General features: G+C 43.6%; 1 protein-coding gene across 3 annotated transcripts in view; it reads right to left on the bottom strand.

The window, feature by feature from the left end:
• Window positions 1–22,017, bottom strand: part of STAB1 (stabilin 1) — a 51,264-nt gene extending 29,247 nt beyond the window's left edge. For 2 of the 3 annotated variants that reach the window (XM_064724418.1, XM_064724420.1), the window contains exons 1-19: window positions 21,989–22,017; window positions 20,772–20,907; window positions 15,260–15,396; window positions 13,693–13,808; window positions 12,516–12,601; window positions 11,419–11,488; window positions 10,517–10,612; window positions 9,949–10,065; window positions 9,017–9,213; window positions 8,697–8,830; window positions 6,903–7,030; window positions 6,598–6,689; window positions 5,562–5,684; window positions 3,943–4,089; window positions 3,290–3,352; window positions 2,577–2,690; window positions 2,136–2,189; window positions 1,241–1,321; window positions 797–955 (exon numbers count right to left, since the gene is read on the bottom strand). In XM_064724418.1, coding sequence (XP_064580488.1) covers window positions 797–955; window positions 1,241–1,321; window positions 2,136–2,189; window positions 2,577–2,690; window positions 3,290–3,352; window positions 3,943–4,089; window positions 5,562–5,684; window positions 6,598–6,689; window positions 6,903–7,030; window positions 8,697–8,830; window positions 9,017–9,213; window positions 9,949–10,065; window positions 10,517–10,612; window positions 11,419–11,488; window positions 12,516–12,601; window positions 13,693–13,808; window positions 15,260–15,396; window positions 20,772–20,852 — 1,995 coding nt within the window. In that variant the 5' untranslated portion in view covers window positions 20,853–20,907; window positions 21,989–22,017. Of the gene's footprint in view, window positions 1–796; window positions 956–1,240; window positions 1,322–2,135; window positions 2,190–2,576; window positions 2,691–3,289; window positions 3,353–3,942; window positions 4,090–5,561; window positions 5,685–6,597; window positions 6,690–6,902; window positions 7,031–8,696; window positions 8,831–9,016; window positions 9,214–9,948; window positions 10,066–10,516; window positions 10,613–11,418; window positions 11,489–12,515; window positions 12,602–13,692; window positions 13,809–15,259; window positions 15,397–20,771; window positions 20,908–21,916; window positions 21,935–21,988 lie in introns of those variants that run through there. The other variant, XM_064724419.1, reaches the window with a different exon arrangement.
• Window positions 22,018–22,505: the final 488 nt, after the last annotated feature.

Raw genomic sequence — 22,505 nt, 5'->3', positions numbered from 1 at the left:
CATATATCCAAAACCACACAAAATGTATCTGAAATATTTAACTACTATCAGTTTCCATTCTCTGAAAGGAGCCAAGTTTATCACTTAAATAAAATCTTCATGTGTCCAAGCAGATGTTTGCACCTGCCTGAAGCTGGGATCTATCTGCACTCTCTGAATTTCTCTGCCACTAGGCATCCTGCTAGGCTGGAAATCTTTGGGAATCCAAGCAGCAAGATTCGCTGAATCAGCAAGTTATGTGGACACTCTGGCTCCTTGGGATTCACTGTGTCTCTCCAAATCCAAATTCAGGGTCTCATTTTCTTTCCTCAGTAAGCTACCAATGATCAAACTGGGGAGCAAGCACCTCAGCTAAGGTCTATGAAACAGTTTGTGTGAGAATACTGCACAGCATTTGTAGGTCCTGCTGCTGAATGCCTGCTTCCTGTCCAGGCTACAGGACACCAGTGGGACAGAGATGGGAACAAAGCACTGTCAGCTGAATCAGCAACTCTAGTGGGAAGAAGATCACATAAAGGAAAAGGCAAATTTTGTACTTTGGAATCCAAGGCTGGATGGGGGCACAGAAAGAACAACAACCTACAAGGAACATGTGCTCATTAGCAGGAAAGCAGTGCCAAGTGCAAGCAGAAGAAACACTGACAGCGCTGCCAAAGTTCACACCAGGGGAACTCTCAGACAGACCACGTTTCCCAAATGCAGTTTGCACAGCTTGCTTTTGGCCCTCCAGGTGAGTGTAGGGTGCACAGCAAGCACCAGCTGTGCTTGGGCATGAGAATGGAAGGAGCTGACTTACCATCACAATCTTATGTTGCTCTTCATTGCATCTGTGAGGCAAAATGGGAATGATTGAAGGAGGGATGAAGATGCCATCCAAAGTATGAATAATACCATTTGAAGCCACAATGTCTCGCATTTTTAAGGGGATCCCTGATTCATCCATCAGAATTCTTCCCTGATGTAGAACACAATTTTAGCCCATTAGACAGGATCAAATACATAAAGCCAATGTGGGAAGCAGATGGTTCACAGCATCAAGGGAAACCACACAAATGGTCAAGACTCCTAGTGGAGTTACAGATTGGATAAGAAGCAAATTAATTCAATGACCTCATTTAAGACTAGATTTTTAAGCAGAGGAGGAAGCAGAGATTGGCTGAAACCACATAGTTCAGAACCACGTGCAGACTTTCTCCTAGCACAGAAGGGCTTGCCCCAAAGGGTTTTGATTCACACTTACATCTGCACTGATGTTGATGGTAAGTATCTGGTTAGCCATTGTAACAATGTGTGGCATCATTATCAGTTGCTCTACTGCCACCTGAAATAAAACACAAGGGGGTGGTGTACCATGAAAAATGACCATGAAAAGGGTAATTTCAGTGTAGCTTACAGAATCCCTCCATGATTCCTGCCACTTGAGAAACTTCTGAAGGCGACTTAACGTTTACATTTCATGAAATACCATAAAAAAAAGCAATGGGTCAGAGGGTAATCCAGGACTTTGTGTGAACTGTTTGCAGCACCACAAACACAGCAGCTGCCTTGGTTTTCATTCCTTGTTTAGGTAACTGTCCAGCACTACTGAAATCAAGTCCCACTAGCAGTGTCTCTTGCTAATACAGCTGCAAGTAGGGTCAGACTAATAATGGTTTTTTCTAGGACATATTCAATAAACAATGAAAGTTCAGCCAGAAGCATAATAGAGAACATATTTTGACTGAAAAAATAAGCTCTAAGGCAGAAAAAAAATGTAAATTGCAGCTTCTGTACTTAGAAATGTAACTATTTGAGTAGAGAGTTCTGAGAACCCGGACAATTCTTATTTTTGTGAACAGCATCAAACTCTGCTGGACAATATTTTCATTGTAAAGGCCATCCAACTAGGGAGCACCAACACTCCAGAAAACTCAAGAGTTCCTTCATGGAGAGAGAGCACAGCTGTCCCTTTTGGCAACTCCTTTCATGGCAAACACTTTGCCTCATCAGATCCTGCAGAGTCACATCTCTGCTCCTCCAGGGGAAGTCCCAGAAGCACCAACTGAAGTCATCAACACTGAGACCTCTCTGTCAGACAAAAGGATTGCTAAGGGGTTGCTCTGAAGGAGCTCTGGGGTCAGAGCTGCCTGCCTTACCGCTGCTGAAGTGTAGATGTGATGTTTCACCAGCTCCTGGAGCTTATTGATGCCCTAAGGAAAGAAGAGAACATGAGAATTAGATACCCCTTCAATGCTCAGGAGGAAGAGGAAGCAACTACATTTCCTTCTAATCAGAGATTGACAATGCCAATGTCTATAGCAGTGAATTCACTTGGTGAATAAGTTCCTTCATTTTCCCCTGCCCAAAGCTGGGTGAGGAATGAAAGTCAAACACCAGATTTAAGCAATCTGGCTAACCTGTAAGCTCCATCAGTCCCCACTTCTCTCCTAGAGCCTTACAGAAACAAAGACATGGTTTGGCCACCCCCAGGAAGAACAACTTTCAGCAATGACCAGATCCATTGCACAAAGCCAGTCCAGCACAGCCCAGGGCAACTCAGCCAGCTCAGGATGCCTTACAGTACTATGGGCTCCCACCTCTGTGAAAAGATAAATGAGCCTTCCATCTCTCAGCTTATCCACAGCATCATTGCTGGGTACAAACACAGTGAAGGGGCCTGGTCCATCCAGTATTGCAGGCAGGCCACAGTTCTGCAAAAACAACAGAAGATTTCATCATGGATCTAACATGGGTTACTGAGGGGGGTCCAGCAGAAGTGAGAGGAAGTATTAAACAGCTCAATATTAAAGGCAGATCTGTTGTAAAGCAAAATGTGCAAGAGGCAACTGGACACCAGGGACAGGGGTGTGATAGAACAGAAGTGTAAGTGCCACAGAACCACAGCTGGGACAAGGAAACCACTGGTGGGAGCACAGCAAATATGAACAAGGGAGTTCTGGTCTAATGCTCCCTGCATGCTTTAAACACAGAGACACTCAGCTGTGGTCAAGAACTAAATATGCTCTGGAGAACAACTCTGCAGGGACAAGGGGAAGATGGGAAAGAGGCATGTACCCTTACTCTTGTGCCAGATCCCTTACAAATGTGAAAACTCCAATATTTTCCATTACATTTCCTTAGGTAAAATAAGAAAATAAAGACCAAAAATGGCACAGAATAAAAGATCCAGAAAGGAAGCCAAAGCACTGAGATGTATTTAAATGCCATTCAAAATTCCCCCCAAATGAGCAGCTGGTTTTGTATAGCAGCAATACCTCATATCTTCTTGGGCAGATATAAACTTGCTTACCTCCAGTATAGTTTCAAATCTACTGAAAATCTCCATTGAGGCAAGGATCTCACCAATGGTTTTCTGCAAGAAGATACAAAGAGGAAAAACATGGCTGGGGCTGATGCCATACTGGTCTGAACAAATACTGGAAGGCCAAGCTTGTGGTTTGCATGTAAAGATCTACAGGAGACCATCATCCTCAAAGGGATGGGCACAATCTAATGATTATTTGTTCTCATTTAACACACAGACAACTTTTTGATTATAATTTCAAAATGCACTACAGGCCAATTAAAGAAAATGTGAGTTTGATTTTTATGTGAAAAATACTTTTCAATACTAGTCCTGTAAGATACATATTCTGTTAAATACAGCAGCAGAGGAGCTCATTTGCTATGATTTTATTCATGAAAGTAGAATTCTCTTCTCATCCAAGCACTGTAAAAGCACCATTGCAAGATTTTTATCTAGCTTATGCAGTACTATTAGCTACTTTAAAAGGTATTTTAATAATACCTAACAGGCCTAGTCAGAAATGAAGACAAAATAAATAGCCTTTCCCCTTTAAAAGAAAGCTTCACTGATTTGGAAGATTAATGATGAAAATTGCTTTTAAAAAAATGTTTATTCTGCTGCCCCATAGAAGAAAATAAATATGAATGCTTCTGTACCTGTGGGTTTCTGATGTTGTCAGGGCTGGTTTTTTTCCTGAGGCTGTTGACAATATGTATGATGCCATTGGCTGCTGGGAGGTTTGATTGCAAGATGTTGTACAGTTCCCCTGGCAGATCTTGATACCGGAAAGATTTGATGTATGTCTGGGTGATAATAATAATAAAAATTAATAATCATAATTGTAATCACCATAACAATAACAATAATATTGATGATAATTTATTTCCTTGTGTTTCATCTGTGTTACCATGATACAGCTATAAACCAGTCCTTACGGCTCAGCAAGGGGAAGGCACAGCCAGAGCTACTCTTGAAAAAGTAAATGTAAGGGATGGCCTGGGTGTAAGACAAGCATCCCACCCTACTTGAGTTTGGGTGATATTTTGATCCTGAGTGGTACTTTCAAGTCTTAATACAGTAAAAAAAGACCTCATCTGGGACACCCTGCTCCAGAATGAAGTTTGAGTGTGAGCAAGGCTTGATCACAACTCTGGATCACAAAAGGATGTCCTGACCACTGCATAGCTGATTTGGAGGCAATCCTGGCAGTGCAGCTTTGACTGCAGCTTTTATTAATTCATTGTGCCTACAAGGAGTGTTCATAACAAGTCCAGAGCAGTCAGGCTCACTGAATTACAAGGCAGGTGTCTGGTGCCTTCACTTTGTATGGATCCATGCCCTGCAGCCTGTGTGGGAGAGTGTCCCAAAGTAAGCATCCAAGCCTTGGTCTGCAGCTGTGATTCAAGTTCAGGGAAGCACAGCTTTCCTGTGCTACTCATTTCACCATGCGCATTTTGAATTGCTCCTCCCTGCCTTAAACTTCAGTTCACATCACCAAGGACTGAGTCTGAAACAAAGGAAGGGGAGTGCAGACTTCCCAGATCAAAAAGCTCCTAAGTAAACAAACAGGAAAGAATTTTAAAAGGAGCATTGACACACTCAGTTCGGATTCCCCTGCTCCAATAGTGCTTTGTCCTTTTGATGTATTATGACCTAGACCTCGAGGCCAAGGCTGGATCCTCAGGGAGGAAACACAGGGCTCTCTCCCTTGGCCACCTGTGGGTTTGCAGGAAAGGCCCAGGATGGAGAGAGAGAGCAGTGGATACCGGAAAATGTGAGTCAATTGGAAAAGGAAAAAAGAGCCTTCCACGTCAGAACACAACAATGAAAACTTCTTTGCTAGGACGACTAAGGACAATATAATAGAGAGGAAAAGAGAAACTAGAAGAGGAAATATTCATCATGTGGCTGTGTCCAAGCACACAAACTCCAAGGGAGCATTCAGTTCTGAAGGGAGACTTTGTTGCCTCTTCCACATCAGCCACACGGATATTGTAGCTGCTGACAGTATAGGGAAAAGGTCTCTCCTCTGGAACATTGTGCACATAGAGAGCATGGAAAGACCATTCACATGTCAGATTCTTGGTTGTCTGTGAGACAGGAGATGTGGTTGCTTGGGGTGTCTGGTCTTAAATCACCTTGCTTTAGACTACACAAAGGAGCTTCTTGTTTTGATCACAGAAAAAGGTTTTCTGGTGAAGAAAGCCCATCAAGGAAACCATGTTCAGCCTGTCCTATGTGAAAACAGTGCCCCAGACCCTCAGGGGTTCCTCACCTGGCTACTGAATGTCAGCTGATGTCCTGACAAGGTCCACATAGTCTTGGCTTTTATCATGTCCTCTATCAAGTGCAGACCAGGAACAATGTGCATTTTGCACAACTGCTCAGCAACTGTGTCCTTTGGGGAGGAAAGCCCACATAAAAAAGAAAAATTACATGTTCTTTCAAAAACTTCATTTACCACAACACCACCTTTCTCCCAGCTAACACACTCACAGAAATTCTTAGCATACAAGACTGAACTTTCCTCTTCATTTTGATTCACTGGAGTAGCACCCTGGAAAACTCTCCTGTTTTTCTGCACATCCAAGACGGAGATTGATTGACCTGCAAGTGACTTTAGAGCAATCCTCTGGACAGAAACCCATTGGACTTGGACAAATTAAAAATTATCCTTGCATGCTCCAGATTATAAAATTTGCCAAAGCTCCCCAAGTGCAATCTTTGCCTATGCTGGACCATGCAGGTGGTCTAATCTGCTGAAATTACATTTAGCTTCTTCATTTTTTCTCTGAACTTATCATCATTGCTGCTTTTTAGAAAAATCTTCTGTCCATACTGATTTAGGTGAAACTGATCCTTGGGGAACAGGTTGACTGGATAACTTGGGGCCCTCTCCTGATGCATTTTCTATGGATCCAGAAGTTAGTATTTTTAACCACAGTTTGAATTTCCAATACATTGATGTAAAAGTTGGCCCCTTTTGAAAGTCACACCCACAGGTAGTAAAAAGCCACTTAAAGTTTTAAGAACAGTCATACAGAAGAGTGACTTTCCTGACATTGAAAACAAACAAAAAAACTCTGTCAGTATTGAAGAAAGAAATAGAGTTTTTAAAAATAATGTGAGGGATGTAACATCCTCTATAAGGCTGCAACTTAACCAGACAATGAAAAGTATTCCCAAGAGATGATTTCTATAAATAGCACATGCCAAAGTTCCTCTCTTGTGTCAATCAGTTTTTACAGGCTGCAGAGCTGAAACAGGAAAGAACTTTAAGACAAAAATTTGCTAAAATCAAGAAAACTTACATTGAATTCCATTCTGTCAAGAATGGGAAGAAGGGATGGTACAAAGACTGTGAAGGGCCCATATTTAGTCAGCAATGTTGAGCACCCAGAAGCTGTAAAAAGAGGGGCAGTGTGAACTAGTTAGGCAGTGATGGTTTAACCACAGCAATAAAAATATTTCTCTTGTTAACAGCACAATTCAATCTACGCAGTATCAGCCTGGTGCAAGCAACAAGTATTCATTTACAAGGAAGCAGAGGGAGTTTGGCACTGCTACCCTGTCCCCAGCTTGCTCCATCCCCCAAGCAAAATAAAAAAGCATTTACCAAACATTTTCTTGGCGACGTTGAGCTTCCTTATAAACCTTCCTCGCAAATTCTGCTGATTTATCTCACCCAAGAGATCTTTATAGCAACTTCTCCCATCTCCAATCTCCCCTTCTTTACACACACAGCTATGAGGCAAGGATGAAACATGACAAACCATTGTAAACCAGTTTGCAACACATTCAACAATTGCCAAGTAGAACAACATGTCAGTATCTACACTTGGAAGACCAATCCCAGTTCCCACATCTTAGAATCATAGAATGGTTTGGGTCGGAAGGAACCTTAAAGATCATTTAGTTCAAACCTCCCCTGCCATGGGCAGGGACACCTTCCACCAGACCAGATTGCTCAGGGCCCCACCCAACCTGGCCTTGAACTCTTCCAGGGATGCTGAGTAACTTCTGCCTAAACTGAGTGACAGGAAAAAAGATTCACATTTCTGCCCGGAAAGCCAATTTGTATCTACCCAAAGAGAATGGAGATGCATCTTTCTCAGATACAAACAACATAAGTGTTGTCTGCTCTAAAGTTCAGAGTACAGATTGCCACAATATAATTATTGGCACCTCTTTTAATTAGATATTTAATCAGTTGTAGTAATTTCAGCATCTGAAAATCTGAGGTAATGCATAAAACCCACAGGCTATGTGATGATCTATCAAACAGCCCCTGTGTGACCCCTTGGCTGCAGGGAGAAGCCAGCCCAAGCACACCAGGTAGCTACAGTTCATCTGGAGCTCACTGAGGGCCCCATACAGGTTAATGACTTTTCCAGAAAAGCTTATCTACATGTGAAAATCTCTGTCCTGGTTCACACGGGTTTGCAGTCATCACTCAGAAACTACCAAAGCTGTTTTTTCCCGTTTGGGCTTTGTCCAAGTATCAGCTCTGCTCTTTCTGTGTCAGCCATGCAAAGACATGCGACACAGGGGAGGAATTTGACTCCAGTCCAGCCTCAGAGGGCTCAGTGCCAGCTGCTGGGGAACAGATCTGTAAGGCAGGGACTGCACTGAACACTCTGTCCTGCACTGTGATAGCACATCTTCAGAAAGGGAAGTCTCTGTGTTTCAGTCTTGGCCTGGAGCACACAATGAGCAAGTGGATGCTAATAGTTTTAGCAGCATTGGAGAAGGAAGGATCGAGGAGATGGGACTGCTCTTTCCCTCTTCAATGTCTCAGAAAAGCTCCACCTTTTCTTGAAAATACACAAAATTCTCAGGGAAGTTTTCTCTGGTGTTTGAGAAGCCATTATACAAAAATGATCCTCCATCCAGCAGTATTTCCCATCTAATGGGTGCAAACTTGTAGGTGTTTTGCTCCAAAGGACCACGTGAAGTCTGGTGTTTCCTCACTCAACTTACCCCTTCTCTGTCACTCTGCAAACCTAATATATTTACTACTTACAGATCTGTCTGGGAGAAGAGACAAAGTCTTATTCCTCATTATCAAATATGTGCAAATGTGAGCAAACAACCACAATCTCCCTTTTAATGATTGATTATTAGCTTCTACCATCACTAGCTTGGGGAGCTACACCTCCAGCTCACATCAAAGAAAACTCTACCACCCCAGATTGAAAGCATTTTGTGGCCCATGTGCAATAATTTACAATGACTGATGTCAAACTCTTCTTCCAATAGGTTTGTTACAAACAGGTTCTTCTCAAAGGGTGACTCTGGCCTGTAGTCCTGAGATCGCCCTCAGTTTCTTCAAAATTCAGCTCATCCAAACCAAGTTTCCATTCTAGCTGCAGGAAAAGCTTCTTCATTTGCAGTTTTCAAAGTGGCTTACCTAGGAGTCCCCTGAGCGTTAATTTCACAGGTGGCAGTCACGTCGCAGAGGTACTGCCGGCAGTCGCTGGGAAATGCCAAACACTCGGATGAAGGAGGTCTCCTGCTCATCCCAGGCTTGCAAACACACGTTGCCTAAGGGAAGGAAACACAGTGATCACAGTGCTGCATTCACCATCTTTTACTCTGTGAGTAATCCTACAAAAGAGCTATCTGGTTTCCCTTTGCATAATCTGAGGTGAGGAGAGCAGATTTGACCAACACATTCATCAGTTCATGAGAAGATCTCCCCTGGCCAATTTTGGCTGTTATTGCCCTTACCTCTCCTGGACCTCTGTAAACACAAATTGTGGAGTTTTCTGGGCAGCCTCCATTGTTGTCAACACAAGGGTTGATGGGCTGGCAAATCTTTCCGTCTCCTTGAAATCCTTCTTTGCAGGTACATTCATATGTACGTGGTCCAAGGACTTTACATACAGCAAAGGGGGAACACGGAGAAGGAGTACAAGGATCCTGAGCTGCAATTAAAGAGATTAGAGGTGAGCAGAACCAAACTTCTGTTTTCAAAACAGCACTTAATGGAGCACAGCACACTGTAAGGCATGGAAAGAATGGAGCATAAGGAATTTGTACTGTTAAACTTCTAAATTTTCACAGGGAATGAAATCATTCCAGACAGCAGACATTTGGGGGTTTTTATTCTGAGGAATTTGGATGACACATTTTCCATGTTACTTCAGTAACAGAAGTGTGAGTGACAGAGGAAGGTTGGATTGGTTCTGAATTTGCATCATGTCTGAGAATACATGAAACTGCAGTTTGGTCAGCAAAACCTGTAAAGAGCCAGTGAAAACATCTATCCATAGCTACCTGATCATATGCATCTTATCAACGTTCTTTTAAGGAAACCAATTCAAAAACTTGAATTTGAAATCAGTGAAGAGCTCCTTTGACTCCACACTTTTTAACTGGTTCAGACTCACCAACATCCTTCTGTCACTACTTAGTGCATAATTATATGTGAGTGCTGGATGGAACCTGAAACTCCAATTCACTTCTTACTTTTCTGACCAAGTGAGAAGAGAGCCAAAAGCTTAGCCCTTAATGTTATGTGTATTCCTGAAAAAAATGGGTTTTAAACCTCTGCAGTGAAGTAGGCATTGTGTTCACAGTAACCAAACTCCTCTGCAGACAGCAGTGTGACAGGATTTTTCCCAAACAGGGCCATTTAGGGTCACAGAGAAGTTTCTCACCTTGGCAAGTGCTGCCCTGTTTTCTGTAGCCCAGCTTGCAGTCACACAGGGCTGTGCCATCCCTCACCACGCACTCGCTGTTGGCCTCGCATGTCACACCTTTGCAAAGGGGGAGCTCTGCAGTCACACAGCAAAGAGAGTTTCCCTTTGAGCATGTGGGGCACTGGTAGGAGATATAATTCACCTCACACAATATCGGGAAATGAAGGCAAATGTGGATTCCGAGGACCCCAAACTGGCACAAAAGCCAGAGGATATGAGCAGTGCAGGCAGCTCTAAGTTGCTGGCAGCCTAGGTAGTCAGGGCCCCCAAGGCTGAGAGAAGAGATCTAGCTGGTGTCCAGAGAAAGCAAAGAGGCATACAGAGATGGTACATCTTAACCCCTGTCACAAAGTGGGTAGACCCAAGAGTAGACCCCAGCTCTTCCCTCTATCTTGATCTCCAGTGCTCAAATCATCCTTCCTCTACATTCCCAACCTATTCAGTGCCACCCTGCCGCTTTAGGGACACCCTAGCCCACATCATGGGGCTGCTCTCCCAGCCCCTCTGCAGCCACCAGTGTGTTTACCTTGGTCACACCTGGGGCCTGTGTAGCCTCCATGGCACGTGCAGCTCCCGTTCCCAGCGACGCCACTGTTGCATTCCCCGTGCACACAGTCACACTCTGCAAGGGGAGTCAGACAAAGCTTCAGCCCTTGGGCTGCCAGGGCTCCAGGAACACACTGGCCAGCTGCCCTGGCATTTGGCACCCTGATTTCCCAACAATAACCCACTAGCTCCTTTTAAAATATGGCCATGCCAGTCAGAGCTTTGAGAGGGTAAATTGCATGTCCTGAGCTCAAGAAGATGAGATAAGAGCAGCTCTGAATGCAAGACCTAGACCAGCTTTTCAGATGTTTGTTTTAACACATGGGTACAACCTCCAAGGTCACACCTATCTCACGTGTGTGGACACAAGGAAGCAGGAGCTAGACAAAAAAGGCTCCTGTAACAGCCAGGCTGCACTGCCATAATTCACTTCCCAAATTGCCATACATGAGAGGCAGCATGGTCTGTAATCATGTTTTTATAGAGGAAGGAAGGAAAAAGCTGGGAGACAAGTGGAGCTGTTATAGGAGTCTGAAAAACAGTTGGGAAGTGAGTGTGGGTTGTTTTAGGGATGCAGGTAATGGCCTGGCTAGAAAGAGAGAGGAAAGTGGGACAGCCTGGATAAGGGGGGAGAGAGAGAGAGATTTACAATAGGAAAAATGGACTGTTTGAGTGAGAGACTGAGGATTATTTACTTAGTGGGACAGTGCAGAAAACAGAAGACAGTGCAGAAAGACAAAATGCCCAGACATCTGCTATTGAACACTGCCAGCTCTCTGCCACTTTCTCCCTCTCCAGCACCTTCCTCACTCAACCTCTTCCTCCTCCTTCCTTGTTTTCAGTTATTTTTGTGGAGGTTTCACTTGAATGACTTGTTCTTACCTGACTGACAGTCTGGGCCAAATCGATTTTCATCCCGGCAGTTCTGGCAGCCATACCCATTGTATTGCTCCTAGAAGGGCCCCAAAATGTGTCAGGTATTATTTTTCTGTATCACTCTATTGTTTCACACATCATTACAGTTTAAAGTCTCTCCCCATTTTTGATTTTCTGTGATATCTGAAGCAACACAAAGAAGAAAACTGATCTGCTCAGTGCTCCAGTACTAAACAGCCCCCGTGGCGAAGGAGATCCCAGTGTAAGCTGACACACAGAGGGCATGCAAATGGCAGGAAACTCTGCTGGGCACTGAGCAAATAATGTCCTAATTACAGACAGACAGGAAAGTTCCAGCTGGCTTCTGATATCTGTCTGAAAAAGGAATCTGGAGGTCACTGATACCAGTGGGATTTTTTACACTGATTTTACAGGGCTCAGGGACTTTCAGCATACATTTTAGTTGATATAAGGTGTCTTTGAGTTAAATCCAAAATCAACTTTTCTCAAACACGGGTCCAAGAGGTAGGATTTGAGCTGTTAATTAAGAATGCTGTAAAAATATACAGTTCATCAGGGAAAGTTTCAAGTCTAACACTGATTCATTACCATATGCATTTTAGAAGCACTGCTCAATTCCGTTCAATTCAATTGTTTATACTTTGCTTGTACTAAGTCTGGAGTAGTAAAGAAAAAAGAAAAAAATATCTGCCCTAAATTCTTTCTCATCTCTCCTGTTTTTCCTGAGAGAGGGAGTCTGCCTACCTGGATACAGTTCATTAACAGCCAAGCGTTTCAGGGCTTCTTGCAGCCATGGACAGATACAATTATTTCAACTGATCAGGGGTTAAATTAATGCAATTCTTTCCTTATTTCACCCTTGAGATTCTTCCCAGCTCCACACCATCACCAACAGTGTTTTAGCACTATTGCTGACAACAGCAATGCTGCAGGAAAACCACAGACACTGATGCTGGGATGAGAGGAGCTGCAAATGCCTTCCAGGCAGAAGGGCAGCCTCCACCCAGAGCTCCTGCACAGACACCCCACAAACAACTCCCTCCGACAAAGCACATCACCCTCAGAGAAAATCATGCCCTCACCTTGCAGATGCAGGTCCCATTCTGCTGTATACCATCCAAACATGTCCCATGGCCATTGCAGGGATTTTCAGAGCCACCTGGACACTCTAGCAGGTAAGAGACAGGACAGATGAGATTAAATTGAACAACCAGCACCTTCCCATCTCCTCCTGCCCCAGGTATTCCAGCTGTACAAAACAAAGGTCAATTCACCAGCAAATTATCCAGCATGCCTAACACTGGCCCACAGGTGAAAGGTCTAAGGAAAGCCCCAACAAGCCATAACTAAATTTCAACAAAGGCACTGAAACATTTTTTGAGGTTGGGCCACTGCTGCCAGCAGCACTGAGAGGTGAGGGCAGTTCTGGAGCTAGGAACAGACAGGAGCCTGCTTTGCAAAGACACTGAGCATTTTCAGCTCTCCTTGACTTCATGGAGAGCTGGAAGAGTGCCCAGAAAAACAGGGTCTCCACATCTTTAGAGTGGGGTACCTCCAGATTCTGAGGATTATTTCTGATAATTCTGAAATCTGTAATTTCCCTGATTAAACTAGTTGCTTATTCAAAGCTAGTATGAGAACAGGCTCAAGCACTCAAACAGTCTCCCATTTTCTGCAGAACTGGAGGGGGCCTTTCCATATTCTGTCAGTCAAACACGTGAGAAGTGTTCAGCTTAGTAGGTCTCGATTTTGGATTTTTGAGACAAGACAAAACAAATTCTCATTACTTGGCATAAATCTGAGTGGGAGTTCTGGGATTGTTATTTTCACCTTGGGTTGGAATTGCTAAGTACTTTCTGTGGCTGAACAGCTGACTGACTCCAGACTATAGAGCAGCACACGTGGCACACGCGCTGCAGACAAGAGGGATATCAGAAAGATCTTCCTCTTCCTTTGGAAACTTTTGCAAAGAGGAACAAAAACATCCCTTTCCAAAAGTTTATTTTTATAGAAGAGACAAAAGGAAGTTCCACCACAGGAGGTTATGTTATGTGTTAAATGTAAGGGGATTCGACTAATCTGGAGCAAAGAGATAATGTGCTGAACAGACAGATATGCTCCCAGACAAATAATGGAGACCTTGTGAGTGTTCAAAGAATAATGAAAATTAATAACCTCAATATATATTTAATGCCTCTATTAAAACTGGTTTGACCTGTTCAACAGCTGAAGGTTGTTGTAAAAAACCCCAAAACTTACCATAGCACTCTGTACCCCAGAATCCTGGACAGCACTTTTTCTCCTCAATTTCCTTATTACATATGCGATGGCACCCTGGCAGGGAAAGGGTATTTTCTCCTAACTTGACAGAGTATCTTAAAAAGAATAATCCAAGATTATGATTATACCACAAACCCAGCACAGACCTACCTGAGGGTTTCTAGGCAATCCCACTGCAGTGCCCTGAGCTCTGAAGGGAAGGCAGGGCCCTCATCCCTGTTCTATGCACACACACAAGAGCTTTCACTCCAGTTATGTCTCTTTTAAAGAGGCCCATTGATTCAAGCCTCAGAGATTGGTTAGAAGAAACCTGTCATGGACTGGGCATGAGACAGGATCTTGCATCAGGATGGAAACCTTGGGTGCTGAAGGGTTAAACAGCACAGAAAAAAAAGGTAGGATGTCCAGGGTGACTCACCATTCAACTTCACATCTAAAATAAGTTTGAAAGAACAAAATCTCCTTTCAGGACTCATCCTTTTATGTCTTTTACTGAAGATTCCAGATCAAAATGCAGTAAATTTAGATTTAATAGCCATATTATTCACAGATTCTCTAATAAATCTTGGACAAATGCCTTAAATCCCTCAAGGAAGCATCTTCTTTTGAACCCATCATCCCCCCCTCCACACACAGGGTGAGTCCTTGGTGGCAGTGCCTCCTGTTCTGCACGTACACAGTACAAAACTATTCTTGGGTCCATCCAACAACCACCACAAGAGTAGATAACACTCAGAAAAGCTGCATAGACTCACATTATTCTTACACTTCATTTTATTTTTGGCACCACATCCTTCCCAAAAGGAACTTGGAAATTGTCTCAATAGCATTGCTGCTTTGGCTTCATCTGACTCCTGTGTGTGCGCAAAAACTGCTATAAACTGCAAAACTGCCACCACTATTTTTAAAGTATTTTGAGGGAATCAGAGAAAGAGCAGACAATGGGGCTTTATATTAACAGTTAACATTCACTGCTGAATACATACACAAACAATAATCTATAGTGTTTCATTTTACAAAAGCCTCCTAGTAAATTCAGTTTTCCTTCATCCTTTTCCTACCTGCCAAACTCAACAGAGTATGAGCAAGGAACACATGAACAAGCAATTGTCATAAAGTGAAGTAGGAAGGTTAAAAGTTCAGAGGATTATTGCTGGAAGCTGGGAGGATATACAAGGGGAACTATCATTAATTTTTTTTCTTAATAAGCCACTAAGGAATTCTGGGTCTGAAACAGGTTTTTATGCTAGACAGACCTCTGTTAAATTGCTATACAGCAGGATTAACAAACTCAGGTTATTTGGGGCAAGTTAAGAGGTTATTGTCATTTAATTTGTTCTGTGTATATAGAACCTGCCCAGCCAAAAGTCTGTGGGATTTGCAGAGAGACAAAAGCAACAATAATAGGGGCCATAAACCCATCTGAAACAGAACTCCATGGACCTTTACAGCTCAAACCCACGTGTGTGTTCTCCTGAGGAGCACACTACTCCCTGCATAGCAGGGCTGCACCAAAAGCATCACACAGTTAGGAAACAGGCCTTACCTGCAGTCCCCCAGCCCTGGTCTTTGGGTGGTCCTTGACCAGCCTCTTGGACACAACATTTTAGGCACTGCAGCACAAGAAGTACACGCTGTATTCATGGTGAACATCGTCTTGATATTGCACCGCATGGATTTTAACTTAAAAAGAAAAAACAGCAGGGAAATAGCCCCAGATTAAATTGTTATCCCAGGCACTTATCTTGCCAATCTTGTAATATCTTTATCAAGTTGCACCATGAGTTAGATATCACTAAACCCTCCTGTCAAGGTGCTGCATGCTTGGGTCCACTGGATCTCAGCTAGAAGCAACAGGGCAGATCACAGCTATCTTATCTTCCCCTATGACCCACAGCAAAGTTTCTAACCATTTCTAAAATAACCACAACTCTGCACTGCTAATTTCAGCTGATCTTTTACAAACATGTAGTACTGGTGTGTGAGGACAAGCTCTAAATTAATAGCCCTTGCCAGAAGACGCTGAATTAAAAGGCAACACAGCATTTATCTTTTCCATGCCACTGATAAAGTCCAGTTCATTGCTGTTCCATGGACCTGCAGAGCTGACTGTGTTAGTGCAGTCTATTTCCCAGAGCCAGGAGCTGCTCACAGAAATATTTCTCATGGCAACTGTCTGTGAGGAGGCACAGAAAGGTGGATGAAAAGGAAAGGTGCTCTGCATCCCTCTGAACACCTCAATGCTTTGACCCCAAGTGAGAAGGACTCCATAAACATTGGCATGAAGATCAGGTAGGACACTTGGATATATCATATGGCTGGTGAATAAATCACTAAGTCCTTCCACCCAACCAGAATGACTTTAGGGGTTTAGTTTTCCTCACAGGGCTTTCCTGCACCCCTGCACAACCTTGCTTTTCCAAGAGAAACACAGAAGACAAAGTACAGCCTCAAGAGTGAATGATCATCATCACATGCCAACCTGTCATTAAAACTTGTGATTTTGCTCCAAAAGCATTTCCTTGAATTTCTAAACTTCTGGAAGCAAGCAACTGCATGGAAACCTCATTGGTAATTTTGAAAAAAGACAGTATTTGCCACTGCTGATGACAGAGAGAAGCTGAGAGGCATGAGCTGTGTATGCTCCAGAAGGTCATTGACTGGAAAAAACCCAGAGCTCATCTCAACTGTGCCTCTACAGGCATTGTATTTTCTAAAAATAAAAACATTATATCAAATTTTGGGAGAGGCCTTGATCTGGAATTTTAAAGCCATTCCTGAACAATGCTGCTAATGCAGCAGCCCTCCTGTCCCCAGAACTCCTTGTTTTGGATTCCCATCAGCAATCTCAGCTTTGCTTCCTCTGAACTTAAGCCTAAATACATACATTTGCCTCAAGGCAAGGGAGGAAGCCCATGGCTTCCCATCAGTTATCAAGAGCTCAGGAAGGCCCTCCCAGATGATAGGCAGCAGACCCTGTCAGGAAAACCTCCTGAGAGATAACCCTCAAGTCCCAGGTCCACAGGGACATGTTCCTGGAATATTTCCCGACTCCTTCCCTCTGACTGGAGCTGTTGAGCTTTTGCTCATGTTTATGGATCCACCTTCTGCAGCCATACATGCAAGAATGCTGCCCAGTGAAGGAAATTATTTCTGTGGCTGTGGTTGCCCTTCCCATGGATATTAACTTCTAGTTGTGCTTCTGAGGCTTTCCTACCATACAGCAACCTCCAGTTCCCCTGGCAGCAGAATCCCTAGGAATCTTTTATGTCAAGGACTCCCTTGTAGTATAAAGAGCTCAAAACCAATCTGAGATCCACCAACTCCATCTCTCCTGTGAGCACCAGCTTTACTGATATTATCCAGCAGAACAGAGATCAGCTTTGCTGTTCCTTATGCACAGAGCGGGCAGATTTCCCATTTTTCATGGAGCAAAGCAGAGAAGAAAACAAACAATATGGATGAACAAACAAGGTGCTGCCTCCAGAGTACTCTGCCTCTAAAGATCAGCAGTGCCATTGATGGGGTCACCATCTGACTGGATCTTAAATGAGGACTCCAGATTAAAGCTGGGCTTTTGAAAGGAGCCAGTTGAAGCCAGGCTCATGGATCCCACAGAACGGACAGCTCCAGCCCTTTTGGTTCCACCAAATCCCAGCATTAGCCTTTCCTGAGACAATGCCTCAGAAAAAGGAATGGGAAGATGCCTGAGCAAGAAATACAAATGTGGGCTCCTTCCCGTGAGTTAGAATTATGCCACAAACCTCTACCAGGTATGTGAGCCACCCTATCTGTATCAAAAAGACCACTAAACATAGAGCACAAAACACTAAATTAAAATTCTCCAACCTTCTATTTCATATGTACTTTCAGGCATCAGACACAGTTGGGCCATGGGATGTGTTCTCTGTCATGGTGGTGCAGGAAGACACCATGTTATTCTTACATTATTCTATTTCCCTTCTCTTTTCTCCATCAGTGTGGCTCCATTTCTCAATGGAAATGAAGAGTGGGAGAGATGGATGTCTACCAGTCCTCCCTGTTGGCATGTTTAATTACTTGCAGACCTCTAAGACAAGACAGTTATTGTGGAATCCCCCCCACCCTACTGGGACACTAGATAAGCTTAGGCAGCTTTCCAGTAAGACCTTCCCCTTTTTATAAGGAAATATGCTTGTGTCAGCAGCAACAGGCAGGAGGAAAGAGGAAGAAAACAGCTGAGTGGAAAAGTATTAAAAAAAATATTTCCCTTCTAATCTGAGTGACAGAACTGATGAAGCAGTCATTTTCTGGAGAGTTTTTCTTCTTAGAAAAGCAGAAGATGGAATCAAGGGACATAAATGCAACAGTCTGGATACTCAAATTCTGGAAAGGATGAAAGACAGACAGAAGTTTGAGTCAGAAGTGGCTCCTGGGGCACAGCCTCATGGAAAACAAAGATGAACTGCTCCCTTGGGCTTATCTTTGACTGGTTCCTAAGTGCAAAACCACTGGAAAGGAAGTGACAAGAGGGAATATCTGTCCCTGTGATGCAGCAGTGCTGCCTGGAGACAGTCACTGTTCTGATCAGGTGATGTTGTGAGCCTGGACTCACAGTTTGTGTACAAAGGAACAGGAAAGGAGGACTGATGCTCTCAAACATCTCCAAAATGAAAAATTTTAAAGCAGAAGACATTCAGCTGTAACCAAAAGAAGTTAAGAGCCAGGGTGCCTCTCTCTTCCAGGCTGTGCTGTGCTCTCTCCCTGTACTCAAATGCTTGTGCAAGAGCTACCGCTGTTCTCTGCACTCAGCTGAGACCCAGAGAAGCTTCTGGATGCTGCAATGTTTCCTTCCCTCCTCTCTGAACAGATGTCCCTCACTTCTCAAGTGCTCATTTCTCGTACTCCACCTCAGGAGAATAAGCTGGGAAGTATTTCGTAAGGGCTAGTTTCATTCCTCTCATTTTCACTCTTTATCTTTGCCTCCCAAACCATAACACAAATCCTTCTGCATGGTAAAAATCTCAAGGAAGAAAGAAAAACATATTTGGACGTCAATGCTCGGCTCCAACAATCCTGGGAGCCAGTTCTGGAAATAGCCATTATCTAATGAATCACCAAGTTTCCAGGGCATTTGTCCTTTACAAAACAGAGCTGTAGACACATGCTCGAGTCATTATAGCCATGAACCTCCCCAAGCAGCTCTCAATAACACTGGAGCTGAACAGAGCAGCAGCTCCTGGACACACAAACTCTTCACACTTGTTCAAGGAAGACACTTTGTAGTGCGAAGATGAAGAGTCAAGCTCAGAAATCACAAAACGTGAGATTTACTGTTGCCCTGGGTTTCCCAGCACGTCAGCTGCAGAGCACTGGGAACATGGGGATGCTCAGACCCCTCTCCTCATTTCCCACCTGCCTCCATTCCTCCTCAAGCACAGCCTGGGATTGGCCTCCTCCCAGCAGAAAAACTCCTGTGGTTCTCACATCTGCTGCATCTTCCCCAACCCATAGCAAGAAGTATGGGAAAAACCAAATCAGAATAAGAGTCACTGTCATGTTTGAACCATTAAAGCTGAGTCCTGAGGTCACATCAGTGATAAACAGGTAGCACACAATCTCTCCTCTCTCAATGGCCCCTGTGAGCCAAGAAAAGCCTCCTGTGGAATCACAGCACTTTTATTCCAATCAGATCCAATGGGTTTTCTAAACTGCCAGAGAAAGCTTCATTAGATCCTCATTTTTCCTTATCTCCTATTATAACCTTGCAAATGCTTCGCTTCTTTCTCCATAAAAAGGGAATTTTTGAGGAAAAAACTCTGAAAGGGAGTTATTCCTGGGTTAAGTAAACTGCTCCAGAGGTGATTCAAAATGTTTAACTTCTCTGTAAGTGGGTACTCATACCTAATAATGTAACTGTTTCATGCCAAGCCAGACTCCTCAGTGATTGCAGAGATAAACAAAGTGTGTCCATGCATAGAGATCTACATTTCCCCTTACAGCAGCTGAAGACACAAGCCCATGCCTCTGGACACAACCTGAAATCCATCTGCCTGGAACCCACGTCTCCAGACAGGTGAAATCCACCCCTAGAAACACTTCATGTTTGTGCTCAAGTCACCATCATGATCCTACAAGCCTTCCTAGCATTCATTTATGGCCCTTTCATGAAAGAGTCTATACAGAAGCTTCCACCCAAAGGTCTGACACTGAAGCACCTTTCCAGTCTTCTGGCTTTTTCTAAATCAAGTCCTTAAGACTCACAGTTGTGTCCATTCCCCACAAGGCCCTGCTGTGTCATTCAAGACAAGACAATCCTACACAGGGTGTTTCTCCTCCCCAGGGAATTTCCAAATGCCCCCCACACTCTGGGCTTAGCAGCCAGTTCACTCCTCCAACAGCAGGACACGAGGAAGGGGATGGCAGGAGACAATATAAAGTGAATTAGTGTGAATTCCAGCCCACAGGAACTGGGCTGCCTCACCACAGAGTCTAGAGAACAGATCTACAAAGGTATCACACATTCTCCTACGTGCTGCTGCTAAACACAAGAACAGAGGGGAAGGAATCAAAAGAAAATCAACAAAATTGAAATAAAATGGAAAGTATTCAACAATCCTTACTGAGGAGCTTTTGGGAAATATACTTGAAACAAACTGTTGCAAAGGGACAAATTGACGAGAACTGTAAAAGTTATTTTTAAGTAAAATTCTCCTGGGAAACTTATGGATCTGTCCTGATGGATACAAAGTTCCTGTCCCACATACTGAAACTAGCAGAAGACAAAGATGCCGAGCATTTCCCTCTGATGCTGCTTCTTTCAAGTTCAGTGCTGAACACAGACATGAATTTAATCTGATTTAAAACTCAAGCAGCTCCCTTCAACCTTATTTTTAGTTCCTGAGCTTGGACTACAGAGAAGATACCTCACAGCCCTACAGTTTTTACTGATTTTATTCTACACCTAACTAAATGTAAATGAAAAAAAAGAGTTGTGGAGAGGACTATTTCCTAACATGCTACCATCCAAATATGAAGAACTTTTCAATGACCATTTAAACAAAGACCCGCAGACTTACCTTCTGACTCTGGCAGTCAGCTGTGGGACTGAAGCATGCTGCTAAGAAGAAAAACAGCAATCCAGGAGGATGCATTTTCATGCTTTTACAGGCAGGACCCTTTACACAAAAGGGGTGGCGAGAGAGGCTGCAATTTCTGTAAGATAACACCGCCTACTAAGAATCAGATCCAAGACAAACCAGAGGTTAAAAGTAAACAGGGAGAGAGCATTTTTGCACTGTGCTTTTTGGCTGCAAAGCCTTCAGAAATGGATCTGCTACTTCTAGTGTGATTTCTGAATCAACATAAGCTTTTTCTTTCCATTCTTTTTTTAAATGCACAAGCAGAACTCCTTAGTAAAAGGTTTACTCAAAACAGGAACATCTACGGATTTCCTCTTACATATCAGTTCAAAACAGAAGGAAGGAAATCCTTAGTTTTCAACTAATTGGAATGAAAAGAGGTTAACTGTATGCTTAACAGAAGGCAAATGCAATGGGCAAACTTAAATACCATAAATTCATGAAGGGTAAGTTAATTTCCTTTTGCCACTGATGTGAATATGTTCATAACACCTCAAGTGAAGGTAGAGCTGAGCACTGCCTATGCCAAAGTATTGCAAGAACAAAGCAATGTGAGTGACAGGCTGTGCTTCAGAACAGGAATGGAGCACATTTCATCAATCAATCAATCAATCAATCAAGCACTTTGGGCAGGCTTCGATATTTTTATTTTAAATAGTTGACTTCTCAGCAAGAAAAGCTGATGCTATGGCAGCAATGGCAAAATTTATAATTTCCAAATACTCTGCTGACAGCTTGATGAATCCAAGGTGCATTTCCATAGCACTCAGAACAGGAAAGTCCCAAAACAGGATTAAAAAAAAATACACACTAACATGAGGTACAGTCTGCAATTTACGTTCTCCTTTTGAATTTTACAAAGAATTGGTTATTGACAGATTTTCCATGTTCTTTGTCTCCCTGCCCTGCCAAGAGAGCCCATTATCCTGAGCAGTCTAAGGACTGCTTCTGTTAGCAACAAATCTCACTAAGCGATGAGGCACCTTCATATTTTCTAGCCATTAATAGCACATGAAGGTGCTTAAATGAAACCAGGACATGGAACCATTTTTGTGTTTACATAATAATGAGAGCATTAATACCTTTTTGCCCCTGCATCCCCCAAAGCCACACATGCTGTAACGCACGAGGCGCACAGGAAGCGCTGTACTTACTGCTGCCGTTAGCTGTGCTTCACTTCTGCCTTCATCCTACAGGGAAAGGCAGCATGATGAACAGCCAGCCCTGCTATATATCCTGCACTAACAGGAAGCAGATAAGGCACAACCATCCACTGCAACCCATGTGAGCAGCACCAGCCCACAGCTCAACCCAACAGCTCAGCCCCCTTGTCCTGCCACAGGACAACTGCAGCCCTGGGACTGTCACTGCCGGCTGGTGCCACCCTGTCAGGGTCAGAGGGCTCACACTGCTCTGGAAACCATTTGGTACCCTGAAGGTCTTCAAAATGAGGCAGAGGCACCATGGCTCAGCCACTTCTGGTGCGATGGGAAAGTCACAAATGGGCAGTGGGGACACTCTCGTTTGAATGAGAGAATGAAAGCTGTACAGTGTTTTCTTGGCTTGCAGTCACGGCCCTGAGCTGGCCATGGAAACACAAGAATGAGGCTGCTCCTCTGCTCCATGCTGCCCCAGGAGGATGGTGAAGATTGTTGGGTTTTCCAAGAACTG

The sequence above is a fragment of the Zonotrichia leucophrys genome, chromosome 12 (genome assembly GCF_028769735.1).
Source record: "Zonotrichia leucophrys gambelii isolate GWCS_2022_RI chromosome 12, RI_Zleu_2.0, whole genome shotgun sequence".
Lineage (NCBI taxonomy): Eukaryota > Metazoa > Chordata > Aves > Passeriformes > Passerellidae > Zonotrichia > Zonotrichia leucophrys.
Note: the sequence above shows the minus strand (reverse complement) of the source record. Positions and strands in the feature narration are given on the sequence as shown.